General features: G+C 38.9%; 1 protein-coding gene across 5 annotated transcripts in view; it reads left to right on the top strand.

Annotated features, from left to right (window-relative positions):
* The window catches only part of LOC140199279 (ATP-binding cassette sub-family B member 6-like), a 265,085-nt gene that overhangs the window by 140,178 nt on the left and 103,302 nt on the right, over window positions 1-21,605 (top strand). For all 5 annotated transcript variants that reach the window (XM_072261069.1, XM_072261072.1, XM_072261067.1 and 2 more), the window contains 2 exons: window positions 9,718-9,775; window positions 11,823-11,927. In XM_072261069.1, the coding sequence (XP_072117170.1) occupies window positions 9,718-9,775; window positions 11,823-11,927 (163 nt within the window). The remainder of the gene's footprint in view (window positions 1-9,717; window positions 9,776-11,822; window positions 11,928-21,605) is intronic.

The raw sequence follows: 21,605 nt of genomic DNA, 5'->3' as shown, positions 1-21,605 counted from the left end.
GTTAACACAACCTTGGCTAGCAAGGGAAGTCAGAACCAACATAAAAGCCAAGGAGAAGGCACAAATGAAGCAGAAACTAGAGAGAAGGTACAGGATTCAGAAACTTCTAAAAACCAACAGAAGGCAACTAAAAAATCATTAAGAAGGTAAAGATAGAATGCAAAAGTAAGTTAGCCAATAATATTAAAGAGGATACCAGAAGTTTCTTTAGCTACATAAAGTGAAAAGAAAGGTGAGAGTGGATATCAGACTGCTGGAAAATGATGCTGAAGAGGTAGTAATGGGGAACAACAAAATGGCGGATGAACTGAATAAGTATTTTGAGTCAGTCTTCACTGTAGAAGTTCCAGGTATTAGGAGTCTTGAAGTGTGTGAAGTTACCATAACTACAGAGAAGGTTCTTGGGAAAGTGAAAGGTCTGAAGGTAGGTAAGTCACCTGGACTAGATGGTGTACACCCCAGGATTCTGAAAGAGGTGTCTGAGGAGATTGTGGAGGCATTAGTAATGATCATTCAAGAATCACTAGATTCTGGAATGGTTACGCAAGACTGGAAAATTGTAAATGACACGCCACCCTTAAAGAAGGGAGAGAGCAGACAAAAAGAAACTATCAGCCAATTAGTCTGACCTCAGTAGCTGGGAAGATGTTGGAGTTGACTATTAAGGATGAGGTCTCAAGGTTCTTGGAGGCACATGATAAAACAGGCTGTAGTCAGTATGGTTTGCTCAAGAGAAAATCTTGCCTGATAAATCTGTTGGAATTCTTTGAAGAAATAAGAAGCAGGATAGACAAAGGAAAATCGGTTGATTTTGTGCACTTGGATTTTCAGATGGCCTTTGACAAGGTGCCACACATGAGGCTGCTTAACAAACTACAAGCCCATGGTATTATAGGAAAGGTTTTAGCATGGATAAAGCAGTGGCTGATTGGCAGGAGGCAAAGAGTAGAAATAAAGGGAGCCTTTTCTGGTTGGCTGCCAGTGACTAGCGGTGTTCCACAAGGGTCTGTGTTGGGACCGATTCTTTTTATGTTATATGTCAATGACTTGGATGATGGAATTGATGGCTTTGTTGCAAAGTTTGCAGATGATATGACAATAAGTGGAGGGGCAAGTAGTTTTGAGGAAGTAGAGAGGCGTACTGGAGCAAGATATACCATCTTGTGGAGTGGTGTTGCAGCAAGAATCTTGCACTCAACGTCCGTAAGATGAAAGACCTGAAGAGCTGAATGTGGACTTCAGGATGGGTAAAATGAAGGAACACATTGAAGGATCAGAAGTGGAGACAGTGAGCAGTTTCAAGTTCCTGGGTGTCAAGATTTCTAAGGACCTAACTTGGTCCCAGCATATCGATGCCCCTATAAAGAAGGCAAGACAGCAACTATACTTCATTAGGAGTTTGAAGAGATTTGGTATGTCAACAAAAACACTCAAAAACTTCTATAGATGTGCTGTGGAGGGCATTCTGACAGGCTGCATCACTGTCTGGTATGGGGGGGGGGCTACTGCACAGGACGTACACATATACTGTAATTGATTTACTTATTTGTTTTTATTTTTATTTTTTTCTATATTATGTATTGTATTGAACTGCTGCTGCTGTTAACAAATTTCACGACACATGCCGCTGATAATAAACGTGATTCTGAGGAGGTTTGTGAAAATGATTCCAGGATTGAATGGCTTGTCATATGAAGAGCGTTTGATGGCTCTGGGCCTGTATTCACTAGAATTCAGAAAAATGAAGGATGACCTCATTGAAGCTTATCGAATGATGAAAGGCCTTGATAGTGTGGATGTGGAGAGGATGTTTGCTGTGGTGGGGAGTCTAAGACTAGAGGACACAGCCTCAGAATAGAGGAGCATCCTTTTAGAACGGAGATGAGGAATTTATTTAGCCTGAGAGTGGTGAATCTGAGGAATTCTTTGCCACAATCGGCTGTGGAAGCTAAATCTTTATGGATATTTAAGGCAGAGGTTGATAGGTTCTTGATTGGTCAGGGCATGAAGAGATACAGGAAGAAGGCTGGAGATTGGGGCTGAGAGGAAAATTGGATTAGCCATGATGAAATGGCAGAGCAGATTCGGTGAGCCAGATGGCCTAATTTTGCTCCTATCTTATAGTCTTATGGTTACCTCTCTGACTGGAGGCCTGTGACTAGTGGTGTGCCACAGAGATTGGTGCTGTGTCCATTGTTGTTTGACATCTATATCAGTGATATGGATGATAATGTTGTAAACTGGATCAGCAAATCTGCAGATGGCTCTTCGATTTGGAGTGTTGTGGACAATGAGGAAGACTATCAAAGCTAACCAACAGGATCTGGATGAGCTAGAAAAATGGGCTGAAAAATTGCAGATGAAATTTAATGCAGACAGGTGTGAGGTGTTGCACTTTGGAAGGACCAGTCAGGGTAGGTCTTACACAGTGAGCAGTAGGGCACTGAGGATTGTGGTAGGACAGAGGGATCGAGGAATACAGATTCATAATTCCTTGAAAGTGGCATCACAGGTAGATAGGTTTATAAAGAAAGTTTTTGGCACATTGGCCTTCATAAATCAATATATTGAGTACAGGAGTTGGGATGTTATGTTGAAGTTGTATAAGACATTAGAATATTGTGTGCAGTTTCGGTCACCTACCTACAGGAAAGATGTAAATAAGATTGAAATAGTGCAGAGAAAATTTACAAGGATGTTTTTGGGTCTTGAGGAACTGAATTATAGGGAAAAGTTGAATAGGTTAAGACTTTATTTCTTACAATATAGAAGATTGAGGAGAGATTTGATAGAAACATTATGAGGGGTATAGATAGGATAAATACAAACAGGCTTTTTTCCATTGAGGTTAGGACCGGCTAGATCTGGAGTTCATGGGTTAAGGGTGAAATGTGAAATGTTTAAAGGGAACGTGAGGGGGATCTTCCTCATTCAGAGGGTGGTGAGAGTATGGGACAATCTGCCAGAGCAAGTGGTGCATGCGGGGTCGATTTAATCATTTAAGAAAAATTTGCATGGGCACATGGTTGAGAGGTGTATGGAGGACTATGATCTGGATGCAAGTTGATGGGACTAGGCAGATTAATAGTTTGGCACAAGCTAGATGGGCCGAAGGGCCAGTTTCTGTGCTTTTGTGTTCTCTGACGACCAATACTAGTACAGTACAGTATAAATGCTATCAGTACAAAACAGTAAGTTCTTTCGTTCAGTAGCACTTACAAACACAGTGACGAAGTGCTTTGAGAGAGTGGTGATGAAACATATCAACTCCTGCCTGAGAAGTGACTTGGATCCACTCCAGTTTTCCTACCATTACCACAGGTCAATACCAGATGCCATTTCATTTGGTATTCATTCAACCCTGGAACATCTGGACAGCAAAGATGTATGCATCAGGTTGCTTTTCATTGACTACAGCTTGGAATTCAAAACTATCATCCCCTCAAAACTAATCAATAAGCTTGAAGGTCTTGGTTTCAATACCTCCTTGTGCAACTGGATTCTGCATTTCCTCACTTGCAGGCTCCAGTCAGTTTGGATTGGCAACGACATCTCCTGCATGATCTCCTTCAGCACAGGCGCACCACAGGCTCTACTCACTTTACACTTATGACTGTGTGGTTGAGCACAGCTCAAAATCAGAATCAGATTTAATATCACTGGCCTTTGTCATGAAATTTGTTGTTATGTGGTAGCAGTACATTGCAAAACATAAAAACTGTAAATTATGGTAAGAAGCATATATATATCTAAAGGTTAATTAAAATAAGCAGTGCAAAAAGATAAATAAAAAGTAGCGAGGTGGCGTTTATGGGTTCAATGTCCATTCAGAAATCTGATTGCAGAGGGAAAGCAGCTAAATTGTTGAGTTTGCACCTTCAGGCTCCTGTACCTCCTCTCTGATAGTAGTAATGTGAAGAGGGCATGTCCTGGGTGATGGGGGTCCTTAATGAGGGATACCTCCTTTTTGAGGCATCGTCCCTTGAAGATATCCTGGATGCTGGGGAGGCTAGTGGCCACAATAGAGTTGGCCGAGTTTACAACTTTCTGGAGCTTATTTCGATCCAATGCCTTATTTGTTTACTTTTGTTGTTGGCTGAATAAAAGGTGATAATGAATCAGCATATAGGAGGGAAATTGAATGGTGCCGTAGCAACACCTTCTCTGTCAATGCCAGCAAGACCAAGGAGCTAATTATTGACTTTAGTAGGAAACTGGAGGTCCATGAGTTGTTCTCATCAGGGGGTCAGAGAAGGAGATGGTCAGCAACTTTAAATTCCTCAGTGTTATCATTTCAGAGGATCAGTCCTGGGCCCAGCACCTAAGTGCCATTACAAAGAAAGCATGGCAGCACCTCTACTTACTTAGAAGTTTGTGAAGATTTGGCAAATCATCTAAAACTTTGACAGACTTCTATAGATATGTGGTAGAGTGTATATATGTGTGGTTATATCACATTCTGGTATGAAAGCACCAATATCCTTGTATGGAAAAGCTCACAAAAAGTTGTGGATATGGCCCAGCCTATCAAGGGCAAAGCCTCCCAACCATTGAGCACATCTGCATGTTGCAGGAAAGCAGCATATATCATCAAGGACTTCTCACCTTCCAGACCATGCCCTCTTCTCACTACTACTGTCAGGAAGAAAGCACAGGAGCCTCAGCACCCACACCATCAGGTTTGTAATAGCCCTCAACCATCAGGGTCTTAAACCACAGGCAATAACTTCGCTAGCCCCATCACTGAACTTCTCCCACGCCCATGGACTCACCTTCAAGGACTCTTCATCTCATGGTTTTGATATTTATTGCTTTTTTTTTCTTTTGTATTTGCACAGTTTAATGTCTTTTGCACATTGGTTGTTTGTCCTTTAGGGTACAGTCTTTCAATGATTTTATTGTGTTTCTTGGATTTGCTGAGTATGCCCACAAGAAAACAAATCTCAGGGTTGGGTATGCTGACGTGTATGTACTTTAATAAGAAATTTTGATTTTGATAATCAAAATGAAACTGAAACTTGGATTTTGATAAAACTGTGTATTAGTTCCTAATAGTTATCATCCATTATCTGCACCTCATGCCAATAGTGGACTGCCTTCATTGCCTTCCTGAATGAAGTAGTGATTTTAAAAAATTCTTTTAAATTTGGTGTCCATTAGCCTAAGTGAATAACATAACAATCACATGCAACTATTCACTCGAAGCACAGTGTAGTGTCTAATAGCCACATAATTGCACTTGAAGAATTAAATAGAAGCTGTTTGGCAACAGTTTCCTGTCCCAATTAAAAGTCGTAATGTCCCAAATAAGTGATGAAAATGCTAACTGTTTTCTTGATTAACCGATGGCCTAATTAACTGTAATCCACTGTATTTCAATCAGGTATCCTTCACTCCACGGAAAAGCAAGCCCAGCCTATAGCTAATGTCCATGTACCATGTAGGCAGCACAGTAGTGAAAAAACTCTTTACATCACCAGCGATCAGCAAGGATTCAATTTCTGCAGCTGTGTGTAAGAAGTTTGTAATGCTCTCCCCATTACCGTGTTGGTTTCCTTGGGGTGCTCCAGTTTCCTCCACATTCCAAAGATGTACAGGTTAGGGTTAGTAAGTTGGTGGACTGTTGTGTTGGCACTGGAAGCATGGAGACACTCGTGGGCTGCCCCCACCACATACTCATACTGTGTTGGTTGTTGACACAAATGGTACTTTCCACTATATGTTGCGAGCACAGTACATGTGACAAATAAAGCTAATCTAGTCCTCCAATCCAGGCAGCATCCTGGTAAATCCCCTCTGCACTGTCTCCAGCACAATTACTTACTGTAGTGCGGTGACCTGAACAGCGCACTGTAACTGGAGTCTGGTCTCACCACAGCTGACACATAAACTGAAAATACTGGGATTTCTCAGCAGGTCTGGCAGCAGCAGAATCTCAGCTTCTGCAGTTTTTAGATTTCTATTATATTATGCAGTTGGAAGGTGGCACCAATTCACCATGATCACAGTGAATGGCAGTGCTGCCTCGAAGGGTCAAATGGCCTACTCCTGCACCTATTGCCTATGTCTATTGTCACTCTATGAGCAAATACACTAGATCTAAGCTAGTGTTGGAAGAAAAGCCACACAGATCAGATACACCAAAAGATTTTGCAGATGCTGTAAATCAATTGCAAAATGCTGGAGGAACTCAGCAGATCAGGCAGCATCCATGGAAATGCTGGGTTTCAGCTGAGACCCTTCATCAGGACTAGAAAGGAAAGGGGAAGATGCCAGAATAAGAAGGTGGGGGGAGGAGAAGGAAGTCAAGCTAGAATGTGATAGGTGAAGCCAGGTGGGTGGGGAGAGGGAATGAAGTAAGAAATTGGGTGGTGATAGGTGGAAAAGGTGAAAGGCTGGAGAAGGAATCTGATAAGAGAGGAGAGTGGACCATGGGAGACAGGGAAGGAGAAGAGGTAAAAGGCCAGAGTGGGGAATTGAAAAAGAGGGAAGGGAGAGTAAAAAAATTATTGGATGTTTGAGTAATCGATGTTCATGCCATCAGGTTGGAGACTACCTAGACAGAATATGAGGTGTTGCTCCTCCAACCTGAGAGTGGCTTTATCATGGCAGAAGAGGAAGTCATGGGCCGATATGTCAAAATGGGAATGGAGATAGAATTTGAAATAATGGCCACCTGGAAACTTCACATTTTGCAGACAGAGCAGTCCCCAGTCTATGCCAGGTGTCACCAATGGGTCAGATATGAAGAGGCTGCTGACAATGGAATAAGACACAATAAAATACAGCACTCTGTGAAAATTAGCAGCAACATTTTGTCTTGAATCAGAGTCAGAATTAGGTTTATTGTCACTAGCATATGTTGTGAAATTTGTTAACTTAATGGCAGCAGTACAATGCAACACATGATAGTAGAGAGAAAATAAATAAATAAACCTATTACAATTAGTGTGTATATATATGTATATTAAATAATTAAATTGAAAATAGTGCAAAAACAAAAATAATATTCAATACAAAAAAAGTGAGGTAGTGTTTATGGGTTCAATTTAGGAATCAGCAGAGGGGTTGAAGCTGTTCCTGAATTGCTGAGTGTGTACCTTCATGCTTCTGTACCTCCTTCCTGAGGGTAACAATGAGAAGAGGGCATGTCCTGAATGATGGGGGTCCTTAATGGATGCTGCCTTTCTGAGGCACTGCTCCTTGAAGATGTCTTGGATACCATGGAGGCTAGTACCCAAGATGGAGCTGACTAGTTTTACCACTTCCTGGGTTTTCTTCCAATCCTGTGCAGTAGCAACCCCCCCTCCCATACCAGACAGTAATTTAGCCTGTCAAAATGCACTCCACTGTACATCTGTAGAAGTTTTCGAGTGCTTTAGGTGACAAACCAAATCTCAAACTCCGAATGAAATATAGCCACTGTCTTACCTTTTTTGTAGCTGTATCGATGTTGGGGCCAGGTCAAAACTTGGAGATCTTGACACCCAGGAACTAGAAATTGATCATTCTCTCCACTTCTGATCTCTGTATGAGGTCTAGTTCATGTTCCCTCATCTTACTCCTCCTGAAATCCACAATCAGCTCTTAGGACTTACTGACATCGAGTGCAAGATTGTTGCTGTGACACCACTCAGCTAACTCCTATACACCCTCTGATCTCCATCTGTGATTATGCCAAAAATGGTTGAATCATCAGCAAATTTATAGATGACATTATGGCTATACCTAGCCACACAGTCATGGGTACAGAGAGAGTAGAGCAGTGGGATAAGCACATAGCTAGTGTTGATTGTCAGCGAGGAGGAGATATTATTACTATTCTGCACAGATTGTGGTTTTCCGATTAGGAAGTCGAGGATCCAATTGCAGAGGAAGATACAGAGGCCCAGGTTCTGTAGCTTAGCTATAGTCAACAAACAGCATCCTGACATAGGTGTTTGTATTGTCCAGGTGATGTGTGATGAGGCTTTGAGGTTGCATCTGCCATAGACCTATTGTAGGGATAGGCAAATTACAGTGGGTCCAGGTCTTTGCTGAGGCAGGAGTTGATTCCAGCCATGACCAATCATTCAAAGCATTTCATCACTGTAGATATGCCCACCTATCTACACGTCCACACTTTATGCTTAAAGAGCTAAAGATTAAAGATCACCTTTATTTGTTAAATGTACATTGAAGCTTGAAACATGCTGGGAAATGCGTAGTTTGTGTCAAATCAAATCAGCAGGGATTATGCTGGGCAGCCTGCAAGTGTCACCATGCTTCCAACATAGAACACTCACAATTCACTAATCCTAATCTGTGCGTCTTTTTTTGGAAATGTGAGGAAACCGGAGCAGCCAGAGGAAACACACACATTCACAGGGAGAACATACAAACTCCTTACAGAGAGCAGTGGGAATTGAACCCCAATCACTGATCACTGGGGCTGTAAAGCAAAGTGCTCACTGCTGATTCCCAGCTTTGCTTTAGTATCCAAGTACATCAGATGAATTGATGCTTGCTCTCAGAGGTATGATCGTAGAGTAGAACAGCACGAAAACTCACTCAGCTGTGCGTGCATTGCATTTGCCTTCCTTACTACCACTTCAACTGGAAAGTCAACCTTCAGGGAAAATCTGCACGAGGACTCCCAAGTCCCTTTGCACTTATAATTTCTGATTTCACTCCCCATTTAGAAAATGGTCTATACATTTATGTCTTCTACTAATACACATGGCCAGACTCTTCCCACATGTGTTGTGCTGGATGGGCAATATCCACAACTCTAGGTACCTCAAAAAGACTCTAGGAAATTGTGATTATTTTTAATAAATTAGTTTGGCTGAAAGATTTAAACTATGATAGTTTGAAGTTGGAGGGATTATACTGTAGGTTTACAAAAATAATGGCATTTGATGATATTATAGAGTCACAGAGCACTGCGGCACAGAAACAGGCCCTTTGGCCCATCTAGACTGTGCTGAACTATTATTCTGCTTAGCCCTATCAACCAGCACCTGGACCATAGTCCTCAATACCCCTTTTATCCATTTTCTTATCTAAACTTCTCTTAAATATTGAAATCAAACCCACATCCATCACTTTAGCTGGCAGCTTATTCCACACACTCACCACACTCTGAGTGAAGAAGTTCACCCTCATGTTCCCCTTAAACATTTCCCCTTTCACCCTTAACCCATAGTTGTAGTCTCACCCGTCCTCAGTGGGAAAAGCTTGCTTACATCTACCCTATCTATATCCTCATAATTTTATATACATTTATTAAATCTCTCCCTCATTCAATCTTTCATTATAAAACAGGTCCTCAAGTCCCATCAAAGTCCTTGTAAATTTTTTCTGTAGTCTTTCAATCTTATTGATATCTTTCCTGCCTATGAGTGACTTGAACTGCACGCAATAATTTTATTAATATTAATATTGGAAAATTAGGTTTAGGTTAATTTGTTTAATATTGGAAAATGATATTTAAAGAGTGTCTTTGGTGCCATTGATAAAATTTGCTGCTCCTCTCTTGGACAATATTTCACAAGTAAAGCAGTGTAGAAATGTACATGATTTTCAATTCTAATCTCTCCTAATCATCATAAAAACAGTTTCCTCTGTTTGAAGCTGTTGAGTGATGGATGCCTGTAAGGATTGCAAATGCTAAGATTCTTTAAATAGAGCTTACACTTCTACTTACACTTTTATTTTGTAACTTCTCTGTTGCAGTAAAGAAATCTTGAAAGGCATAACATTCTCTGTTCAGCCGGGACAAACAATGGCCCTGGTAAGTTTACTACAGTGCGCTAACAGTGCATTTTATTTTTTTCAGACAGTAAAGTCACACTGTGGCAAGAATTCACAAACCCAAAAAGGTATTGGGAGTCACATGACCCACCAAAGTGGCGGGAAGGGTGCACACCATAACTTGCCCAAGTGGACTGCCAACTTGTTAACGGTAGTACTGTTAATTGATATCAGAATAGAGTTAGCTGAACTGATTCACCCATGGCTAGGCAACCATCATCACCATAAAGACTGCAAGGATTTAGAGAGAATTTCTCCAGGAAATATCAAGTGAAACTCCACCGTAGAGGGTGTCAAGCCCAGCTGCAAAAGGAGCAGGGTTGAGCATGGGGTGAGCAGCCCCCATCCTGTCAAAATCCAGAGCTACAGAACCACCAACAGAAGTTCCAGAAACCTCATCCCTTGGAGAGGAAGGATCTTCAAAGATGGGCTACACTTGGAGATAACTTGAAAGACTGGTCCAGAACAAAGGGCTCTAGTGAGGTGCTGTTGGCAGCCTACACCCCAATCAAGGTGACGGGCTCAAGAAGAAGAATGACGAATGAGTAATAATTATGATCGTGCCAATTTTTAGAGATATTGTAAGGTTGTTATAGCTGGGGGTGGTAATGAAAACAGTCTCCTACTGCCTATTAAATGCTCCCAGTGGTGTGTGCCTCAAGTAGCCTCTGACAACCAAGTCCAGCTCCTGGCCTTCACAAGTGGCTTAACTACTAAGCCAGGTGGAACCATTTCTACTGACAGAAGAAGGGGCAAAGGCAGGTTGCTGGCTCCTTAGAACCAGTTGCTTCAGACAGATGGGGCTTGTCAGCCATGATTGGCAGCTCACCTTGGAGAAGGAAATCTCTGATCTCAAACCTCTACTGTCTTGTGGCTATACCCACCCATGGGGAAGGCTTCGGGAGTAAACCCTGGGGGGACAATCCGGAGCTGGAGTCCCAAAGGCAGACTTACATTGAGTTCATTGCTGACTGGCAACTCCTGCGATGCTGCTAGTACCAAACTGTATCGGACTCTGCTCTTCCTTTGGGTTCATCAGATGCATGGAGAGTGGGAGCTTGCTACATGGACAACAGCTTGTTCTCTATATCGTACTGGGCAGGCTTGCGTGTCTAGACAGCTAGGATGTAATATCCATGGTCAACTCTGACTGACAGAGGCCCTCACTCACTCATTCACTGAATGAATTACATTTTTTAAAAGAATAGTAAAATGGTATTTGTGCCCCGTTAGGCTAATGGGAAAAATCTTCTTTTTACACAAAACATTTTATAACAACTGTATATTAAACAATATTATATTAAGGGCCCTTACCACCCAGAATATGCCCTCTGCTCATTACTACTATCAAGAAGGAAGTACAGAAGTGTGAAGAAACACACTCAACATTAAGACAATGAACCCATGAAGTCTATCTCATAATTTGCTCTCTTTTTGCACTACTAATTTAATTTTTTATATATATTTCTTATTATAATTTATAGTATATTTATGAATTGTACTGCTTCTGCAAAACAGTGATAATAAATGTAATTCCGTTTCTGATTCTGAAAACGCAAGAGATTCTGCAGATGCTGGAAATCTTTGGAATTAAAATCAGATTTATTATCACTGACATATGTTGTGAAATTTGTTGTTTTGCAACAGCAGTGCAGTACGTAAGAAAGTTGTAAATTACAATAAGAAATATATATGAATTTAAATTAAATAAGTAATGAAAAATGAGAGTGAAAATAGTGAGGTAGTGTTCATGGGTTTCTGAAGCATTGAGAAATTAGTGGCAGAGGGGAAGAAGCTGTTCCTAAATTGATGAGTGTGTCTTCAGGTTCCTGTACCTCCTCCCTGATGGTGACAATGAGAAGAGGGCATATCCTGGGTCTTGAACAACTCACACAAAATGCTGGAGGAACACAGCAAGTCAGAGTATGATTCTAAATATCATGGGAATACTGCTTACTTGTAGATGATGTAGCAGTGGCTATTCTAGGCATTGAATTAACAATTTTATGTCTTGATATTTTTTTCAGGTTGGTCCGTCGGGCTCAGGAAAAAGCACCATCATCCGGCTCCTCTTCCGGTTTTATGACCTCAACGGAGGTTGCATCAAAGTTGATGGTCAAGACATCTCAAAGGTAAAAGTGCGACTTCAATTCAGGGATCTGGATAAAACACGAAGCTGCTGTCTGGATCTGAGAGCATGGTGTATGAGGCAAGGTTGAGCAAGCTAGGGGTTTCCTCTTTGGAGCGAAGGAGGATGAGAAACTACTTAATAGAGGTGTACAAGATGATAAGGAGCATGATAGAGTGGACAAGCCAGAGACTTTTTCCCCAGGGTGGAAATGGTAAATAGAAGAGGGAATAATTTTAAGGGTATTGGAAGAAAGTGTAGGTGGGGTGTCAGAGGTCAAGTTCTTTTACATAGAGAGTAGTGGGTGCATAGAAAATGCAGCCGGGGTGGTAGTAGAGGCAGATACTTTGGGGACATTTAAGACACTATTAGATAGCTACATGGATGAAGGAAAAAATGGAGGGCTATGTGGAAGAGGAGTGTTAGATTGATTTTAGAGTAGGTTAAAGTACAACATTGTGGCCTATACTCTGCTGTAATATTCCAGGTTCTATATTCTACGTTCTATGCTGGAATTGTAGTTTGTTCCAATGTAAATGAAATAAAGCTCCATGACCCTGTTTCACCTTTTAGTAATACCAGTAATGAACTGCTTTTAGCTTCAACCGCAGTTTCCTACCAGATACCCCAATTTGACTTCATTTGAGATTTTAAAAGATATCTAAGAGGCATCTTTTCACCCAAACAGTGATCAGTATATCGCTGTTCAGAGGGAGCTGCCAGAGGAAATGGTTGAGGCTGGTATAATAGTATCACTTAAGAAGGACTTGGATGGATAAATGTTACGTTCTGTAGGGGACACATCAAAGAGCAGCAGGTACGTGGAACCAGGGGTGGTGGCTGTACTGGTGCTGTATTGCCCTATGGATTTTATAATAATGGGAGGTAGTGGGTCTAGAAATGGGGTGGGATTTGCTGTGGTTGGTGGAAGAGATGAGAAGGGAACCTCTTTGAGGAAGATAGCCTGACAGGCTGGGGCTCAATTGTCTGTTTAAAAGCTGCTCCCGTTTTTGATTGTCAGCCTCACATATATGCAAGTTAGTTTTTATGCATTCAAGTTCCATTGTGTGTTGTATATCAATTGGCATCCTTGTCCATGTGTAGTGATCTACAAAGATCGGAAGTCAAAAGTATTTTGGCTATATCATTTAGTTAAAATTCATTCAGTTTGCATTTCAGGTTCTGCAATCTTCCTTGAAATATTTAGGCATCGGATTAGGAAATGACTCATTCTGTCCTGGGTTTTAAGGTATTAGTTTTACATGTACAGTGAAACATCGAAGCATACAGTGAAATGTGTCGTCTGCATCAACTACCAACACAGTCCAGTGATGTGCTGGGTACGACCCGCAAATGTCGACATAGTATGCCCAAACTTACTGACTGTAACCTGTACGTCTTTGGACTGTCAGAGGAAACCAAAGAACCTGGAGGAAACTTGTGTGATCACGGGCATAACATACTTACTCCTTATAGACAACAGTGGGAATTGAACCCGGGTCACTTGTGCTGTGACGCTAACCACCATGCTACCACTCCACTATTTACCTCCCTGGTCAATAAAATATAGGAGCAGGATAATGAGTAATCACTGCCACTTAATGAAATGGTTCATCATTCTGTAGCTCAGCAATTTCCTGTCCAGTTCCCATCTCCTTTCGATCTAATCTAACCTTACGGCTTCATCAGATTTCAACACCACACATTCTGTGACAGAATCCAGATCATTACGCACAATTGGCTAGAAGACTGGGCCATTGAGAAGATTGGCTGAAATGGAGACTTCAGAATCTGAATGAGGTTTATTATCCTTGGCATATACTGTGAAATTTGTTATTTTGCGGCAGCAGTACAGTGCAAAACATAAATATGCTGTAAATTGCAATAAGAAATATATATAAAATATTAAATTGAATATATTTCTTATGTATCGCACTGTACTGCTGCCACCAAACAACATTTCACAGCATACTGCATGGCAGTGATAATTCGAGATTTAAGATTGTTTAATGTAATTTCCAGTACACGTGTGCAGATGAGAACGAAATAATTGTTACTCCAGATCTGATGCAGCATACAAAAAATATGATAAGATAAAGAACAGAATATAAAAAACACAAATATGAATATATAAGATAAAGTGACACTGGATGCAGGAGTATCTGTTATAAAATGACTGACAAGAAATGATAAGGTAGTGGTGGTAGGTGGTGTGGGTTAGTGGGATGTGGTGTTGATCAGCCTTACTGCTTGGGGAGAATAACTGTTTTTGAGTCAAGTGGTCCTGGTATGGATGCTATGTAGCCTCCTCCCTGATGGGAGTGGGACAAGCAGTCCATGAGCAGGGTGGGTGGCATCCTTCATGATGTTACTGTCCCTTTTAAAGCACCTTGATCCTGATTCTGATATATGTGTATAAAGCTTTGAGGGAGGATGAGTAAACAGGATTTATAATGTAGTCTTCATAGAGGCCACTTTATTAGGTATTGTCGCCTCTTGGTGTAGCAAACAATGCTGATAACGCTTTTTTAAAAAAAACAAATTGGTTCTGCTTCAACTGGAAAACTGCATCCAATTGTAGTCATTCATTTCAACCCACTCTGTAAAGCTCTTGTTAACTTCTTACCTAGTTTCTTCCTTGAACCAATTTTGTGCTTCTCTAGTTCTGTGCCCCTTAATCTCCTCCACTAATCTCTTGCATGGTATGTAGTCAAACTTCTTAATAACATCCATACATACTCCATTTCCCTACTCTCTGTGTCTATTAATTATATCTTCAAAGATTTGTATGTGGCTGCATAGTAATATGTACCAAATACAAGTGCCTCTTTTTAAAATCTGTTCTGGCTATTTCTAACTATTTGATCTTTAACTAGATACATGGGAATTTCATTTTTAATTAACTAATTTTATCCACCGCAGATGTTAAACTGGCTTTGCTTTAATTACCCGGATTAGTCCTGTCTCCCTTTTTAATAAAGGTATCATATTGGCCATTCTCCAGTTCACCAGTATGCAATAGACCTTCAAGTAGAATTTTGAAGGCCTTGGTAATGTCAAATTTGACTACTTTTGAAGTAAAAAAGGATGTATCCTGTTGAGAACTGATGTTTTGTCTTCTTCAGTGTATACAAAGTTTTCCTTCAATAAGATCATTCATCACCTGCAATACCTTTAGTAAATATTGATGAACGTTTAAAGGACTCTCACCACCCAGGACATGCCCTCTTCTCGTTGCTACCATGAGTGAGGAGCTTCAGGAGCCTGAAGACATTTTAGAAACAGTTTCTTCTCCTCCACCGTCTGATTGTTCAAAGTAAATTTATTATCAAAGTACATATATGTCACTATATGCAACCCTGAGATTCATTTTCTTGTGGGCATTCACAGTAGAACAAAGAAATACAACAGAATCAGTGAAAAACTACACACAAAACCTGACAAACAACCAGTATACAAAAGAAGACAAACTGTGCCAATAATAAGCAAATACAGGTCGACCTTCACTAATCCGTCTATCTGTAATCCGGTTCCTTTGGTAATCCGGCACTGATTATGCTTAAAGTGATCCTTCTGTAATTCGGCATTTTCACTAATCCGGCACTCCTCAGGTCCCAATGGTGCCGGATTAGTGATGGCTGACCTATACATAAATAAATGGATAGATTCTGCATTGTCCATGAACCAATGAATTCTACCTCACTATTTTGCTCTCATTTTGCACTTATTATTTGTTTTTTAAATATATTCTTATTTTAATTTTTATGTAGTGTGCTGTACTGCTGCCACAAAACAACAAATTTCACAACATTTGCCAATCATAATAAACCTGATTCTGAAAATTTGCTAACAGTACTTGGGGTAGGAGGGGGGAGTGAAAAAATTCAGGAGATATGTTTAGTGCAAAAGGCAGAAATGAGGCTGATGATAATATATTTTGGTGGGGATTTGAGGACAGGGTGCATGACTGGAGGAATATTGGAATAAGGACATGGATATTTATGTAGATCTCTAAAGATGCCAGATTGGGGTGAGAGAATATTTCAAAACTACATGGGATTCTGGTCTGTGTGAGGTGTAGAATAATAAAGTGAAGAAGTTATGCTACATCATTGGGGAACATGGTGGCATAAAAAGTAGCGTAACGCTTTACCATACCAGCGACTCAGATTCTTTCCCACCGCTGTCTGTAAGGAACTTGTATGTTCTCTTCATGACTGTGTGGGTTTCCTCCAGGTGCTCTGGTTTCCTCCCACATTCCAAAAATGTATAGGTTAGGGTTAGTAAGTTGTGAGTATGCTATATTGGCACTAGAAATGTGGCGACATTTGCAGCCTAACCCTAGCACATCCTTCAAATTATGCCCCCTCATTTATGATGATTGACAAAAGAACCAAAACCCATTGAAAGTTTCTGCAAAGTATTTACTTTTCTCATCCCTGTCTCTTCCTGATATTCTTCAGAATTCTTCAAGATCTTCACCCTTCTCTTTCTTTAAATCTTTTTATTGAATAAGTATACAAAAAGGTAAGCCATATAGGCACTAATACACTGTTAGAATATAATAAAATTACAGGAGATATTAATACAAAAAAAATACAAACAATGTAATTTAAACATAATGTACCAAGGTAACATAATAGTATACTAATTTTTATATATAGCAATAGAGAAAAGGAAAAAAAAAACCCAAAAAAAAAACCCACCGTGCAACTAACTAAAGCAAAGCAAAGCAATGGGCTAACTTGAAACCAAACAGAGTTAAAAAACTTAAAATCACGTCCTCAATCCCGACCTCCATTAAAAACAGTAAAAAAAAACAAGAAGGGTATATATTACATTAAATGAAAATATTGAATAAAAGATCTCCAGGTCTGTTCAAATTTAAATGAAGAGTCATAAAGATTGCTTCTATTTTTCTCCAAATTCAAGCATAATATCGTCTGAGAAAACCAAAAAAAGGTAGTTGGAGCATTAAGCTCTTTCCAATGTTGTAAAATACATCTTTTCGTCGTTAAAGTAAGAAATGCAATCATTCTACGGGCTGAAGGAGAAAGATTACTGGAAATTTTAGGTAGTCCAAAGATAGCAGTAATAGGGTGAGGAGAGATATCTATATTCAATACCTTGGAAATAATATTAAAAATGTCTCTCCAAAAAGTTTCCAGAGTAGGACAAGACCAAAACATATGAGTTAAAGAAGCTATCTGCCCCGGACATCTATCACAAAAAGGATTAATATGAGAATAAAAGCGAGCTAATTTATCTTTGGACATATGTGCTCTATGAACAACTTTAAATTGAATTAGGGAATGTTTAGCACAGATAGAGGAAGTATTGACTAATTGTAAAATCTGCCCCCAGTCATCCACGGAAATAATAGATCCCAATTCTTGTTCCCAATCTGACCTAATCTTATCAAATGGAGCTTTCCTAAGTTTCATAATAATATTATAAATAATAGCCGATGCACCTTTCTGACATGAATTAAGGTTAATTATAGTATTTAAAATGTATGTAGGAGGAAGCATTGGAAAGAAAGAAAGTATAGTACTTAGGAAATTTCTAACTTGTAGATATCTAAAAAAAATGTATTCTTGATAAATTATATTTATTAGATAATTGTTCAAAAGACATAAGGGAACCATCTAAAAATAAATCCAAAAACCGTGAAATACCCTTAGTCTTCCAAATTTGAAAAGCACGATCCGTAAAAGAGGGAGGAAAAAATATGTTACCTAAAATAGGAATCGCTAGCCCAAATTGGTTAAGATCAAAAAATTTTCTGAATTGAAACCAAATACGTAAGGTATATTTAACTATCGGGTTAGACACCTGTTTAAGGCGTTTCAAATCAAAAGGAAGAGAGGAACCTAAAATAGAGCCAAGTGTATACCCCTGAACAGATTGTAATTCCAATGCTACCCATTTAGGAATGGATAGTATATCCTGGTCAAGTAACCAAAATTTCATATGTCAAATATTAATTGCCCAATAATAAAATCTAAAGTTAGGTAATGCTAAGCCTCCATCTCTCTTAGCTTTATGTAAATGTATTTTACCCAGTCTCGAGTTTTTATTTTGCCAAATAAATGAAGAAATTTTGGAGTCAACTTTATCAAAAAAAGATTTTGGAACAAAAATTGGTAATGCCTGAAATATATATAAAAATTTTGGCAAAAAAAACATCTTAACTGCATTAATACGACCAATCAAAGTTAAATATAAAGGAAACCATTTAGATGAAAGTTGAATAATATGGTCAATTAAGGGTAAAAAGTTAATCTTAAATAAATCTTTATATTTACAAGTAATTTTAATCCCAAGATATGAAAAATAATTATTAATCAATTTAAAAGGAAAGTTATGATACAAGGGAAGTTGTTTATTAATTGGGTAAAGTTCACTCTTACTAAGATTTAATTTATAACCTGAAAAAAGACCAAATTGTGCTAATAGCTCTAAAACAGCAGGGATGGATTTTTGGGGATTAGAAATATATAAAAGTAAGTCATCAGCATAGAGTGATATTTTATGGGATTTTAAGCCCCGAGTTATCCCAGTAATATTTGGAGATTCTCGAATGGCAATTGCAAGAGGTTCTAATGCAATATCAAATAATAAAGGACTAAGAGGACACCCTTGTCGAGTACCTCGAAAAAGAGGGAAAAAAGGTGAGCTTAAAGAGTTAGTACGGACCGAGGCCACAGGAGAATGATATAACAATTTAATATAGGATATAAATTTCGAGCTAAAATTAAACATTTCAAGCACCTTAAATAAATAAGGTCATTCTACTCTATCAAAAGCTTTCTCAGCATCTAAAGAGATAACACACTCAGGAACATTTTGTGAGGGGGTATAAACAATATTTAACAGTGTGCGAATGTTATAAAAAGAGTAACGACCTTTAATAAAACCCGTTTGGTCTTCCGAAATAATAAAAGGAAGTACTTTTTCTAATCTATTTGCTAATAACTTAGAAAAAACTTTAGAATCAACATTTAATAAAGATATTGGTCTATAAGATGCACATTGAGCAGGATCTTTATCCTTCTTTAATATTAGAGAGATTGACGCTCTATTGAAAGATTCAGGAAGTTTACCAAGTTTTAATGAAGCCTGAAAAACCCTACAGAGCCAAGGGATTAATGAAGGTGCGAAACATTTATAAAATTCTACGGTAAACCCATCAGGGCCAGGAGCTTTCCCCAAATTCATAGAGAAAATAACATTCTTAATCTCATCCGTGGTAATGGGAATATCTAACATAGAAGACATATCCTGTGAAATCTCAGGGAAGTCTAGATTATCTAAAAAATCATTCATATATTTAGAATCTCGAGGAGACTCTGATTGATATAAGGAAGAATAAAAATCACAGGAAGTTTGATTAATCCCCACATGGTCAAGTATCAGTTGGTCATTTTGGTTATAAGTCTGATTAATTTGAGATTTAGCATAATTAGACTTCAGTTGATTAGCCAACAGTTTGCCAATTTTGTCACTGTGTACATAAAATTCACTTCTTGTTTTCTTTAATTGGTTTACAATCGAGGACGAAAGTAATAAACTGTGTTTCATTTGAAGTTCAGTTCTTTGTTTATATAACTCCTCAGAAGGAGCTATAACATATTTCTTATCAATTTCCTTAATCTTGTCCACGATTACCAACTCCTCCTGCTTCAGCTTCTTCCTCAAAGCAGCAGAATACGAGATAATCTGACCACGAATATAAGCTTTAAAAGTATCCCAAAGAATGTTCACAGAAATATCCTCTGTATAGTTAATTGTAAAAAAAAGATCAATCGGTTCATTCATAAAGTTAACAAAGTCCGAGTCCTGAAGCAACAAGGAATTAAAACGCCATTGTCTATTATTTTGTGTATTGGCCTGAATTTTAATAGAAAGCTTAAGTGGAGCATGATCCGAAATGGTTATAGAGTCATAATCACATTTAATCACTGAAGAAATAAGACGAGAATCAATAAAGAAATAATCAATTCTTGAATAGGAATGGTGAACATGTGAAAAAAAAGAAAAATCTTTTTCCTGAGGATGAAAAAAACGCCAAATGTCCGTCAACCCAGAATCAGAGAGGAATGAATTAATCAAAGTTGCAGATTTATTAGGTAGAGTCCGTAGAGGAGCCGAACGGTCCAAAGCTGGAGTTAAACAGGTATTAAGATCTCTGCCCCAGATCAATGAAAACTCATTCAAATTCGGGAACTGATTGAATAATGATTTATAGAATTCCGGACAGTCCATATTAGGAGCATAAACATTAACCAAAACTACCTTTTTATTAAATAGTAGACCACTAACCAATAGAAATCTACCATTCGGATCAGAAATAATATCATGTTGTATAAAAGTAACTGAGGAGTCTATAAAAATAGAGACGCCTCGAATCTTAGCATTGGAGTTCCACCCTTCTCAACACTGAACTATTCACGACCTATGGATCCGCTTTCTAGGATTCAACAGCTCATGTCCTCAATATTATTTATCTACAGTTTATCTTATTGGTTGTTTGTCCGTCTTTGTGTGTGTGTACTTTTTCATTGATTCTTTTGTATTTCTTTGCCCTACTGTGAATGCCTGCAAGAAAATGAATCTCGGGGAAGTACATGGTGATATAAATGTACATTGATAATAAATTTATTTTTAAATTTGAACTTTGATCTTAATCTATCAGAAGTTTAACTCAATATGGAAGTGGTACCGAAAGGAAAGCAAATTCGAGAACAATAATTTTTTTTTAAAAATCTAAAGATGTTGGAAATAAAATAACTAACAGAAGCATTTAGTAGTTCAAGTAGCATGTGTAGAAGGTGAAACAGTTTTAACATTTGAGTCTGAAACTGAGAAAGAGAGAAAGCAGGTTTTCAAATTCTTTCTCAAAGGTCCTTTCTCAAAGATCTATTCTTCATGAGATTATTTCTCAAAGATCTTTTCTTACAGATCCTTTTACAAAGATCCATTCTTTATGAGATTCTTTCTCAAAGATTGTTTCTTAAAGGTCTTTTCTCAGAGATCTTTTTAAAGATCCTTTAACATTCAAAGTAAATTTATTATCAAAGTGCATATATGTCACCATATACAACCCTGAGATTCGTTTTCTTGCGGCCATATTCAATAAGTTCAAAAACCTTAATAGAATCATTGAAAGACTGCACCAAACAGGGTGGATAACCATTGTGGAAAAGGCAACGAACTGTGCAAATACAGAAGAGAAGTAATAATAATAATACATAAATAAGCAATAAACATCTGAGAACATTAGATGAAGAGTCCTTGAAACTGAGTCCATTGATTGTGGGACTGTTCAGTTCGGATAAGTTAATATACTTTATTAAGATCTTTATTAAAGAATATTTCTTATCCTTCAATAAAGATCCTTTATCAGAACTGAGAAAGTGTGGCGCGTGGCCAAGTGGTTAGGGTGTTGAACTAGCAATCTGAAGGTCGTGGGTTCGAGCCTCGGCCAGGGCAGCGTGTGTGTCTTTGAGCAAGGCACTTAACCGCACAATGCTCCAGTCTACCCAGCTGAGAATGGGTACCGGCAAAAATGCTGGGGGTTAACCTCATGATAGACTGGCGTCCTATCCGGGGGGGGGGGGGTCTCTCAGTGGCTTCACACCATGGAAACTGGCATAAGCACCGGCCTGATGGGCCACAA

This window comes from Mobula birostris, chromosome 6 (assembly GCF_030028105.1).
Source record: "Mobula birostris isolate sMobBir1 chromosome 6, sMobBir1.hap1, whole genome shotgun sequence".
In the NCBI taxonomy this organism is placed as follows: Eukaryota; Metazoa; Chordata; class Chondrichthyes; order Myliobatiformes; family Myliobatidae; genus Mobula; species Mobula birostris.
The sequence above is the reverse complement of the archived record's forward strand: the minus strand, read 5'-3'. Positions and strand labels throughout refer to the sequence as shown.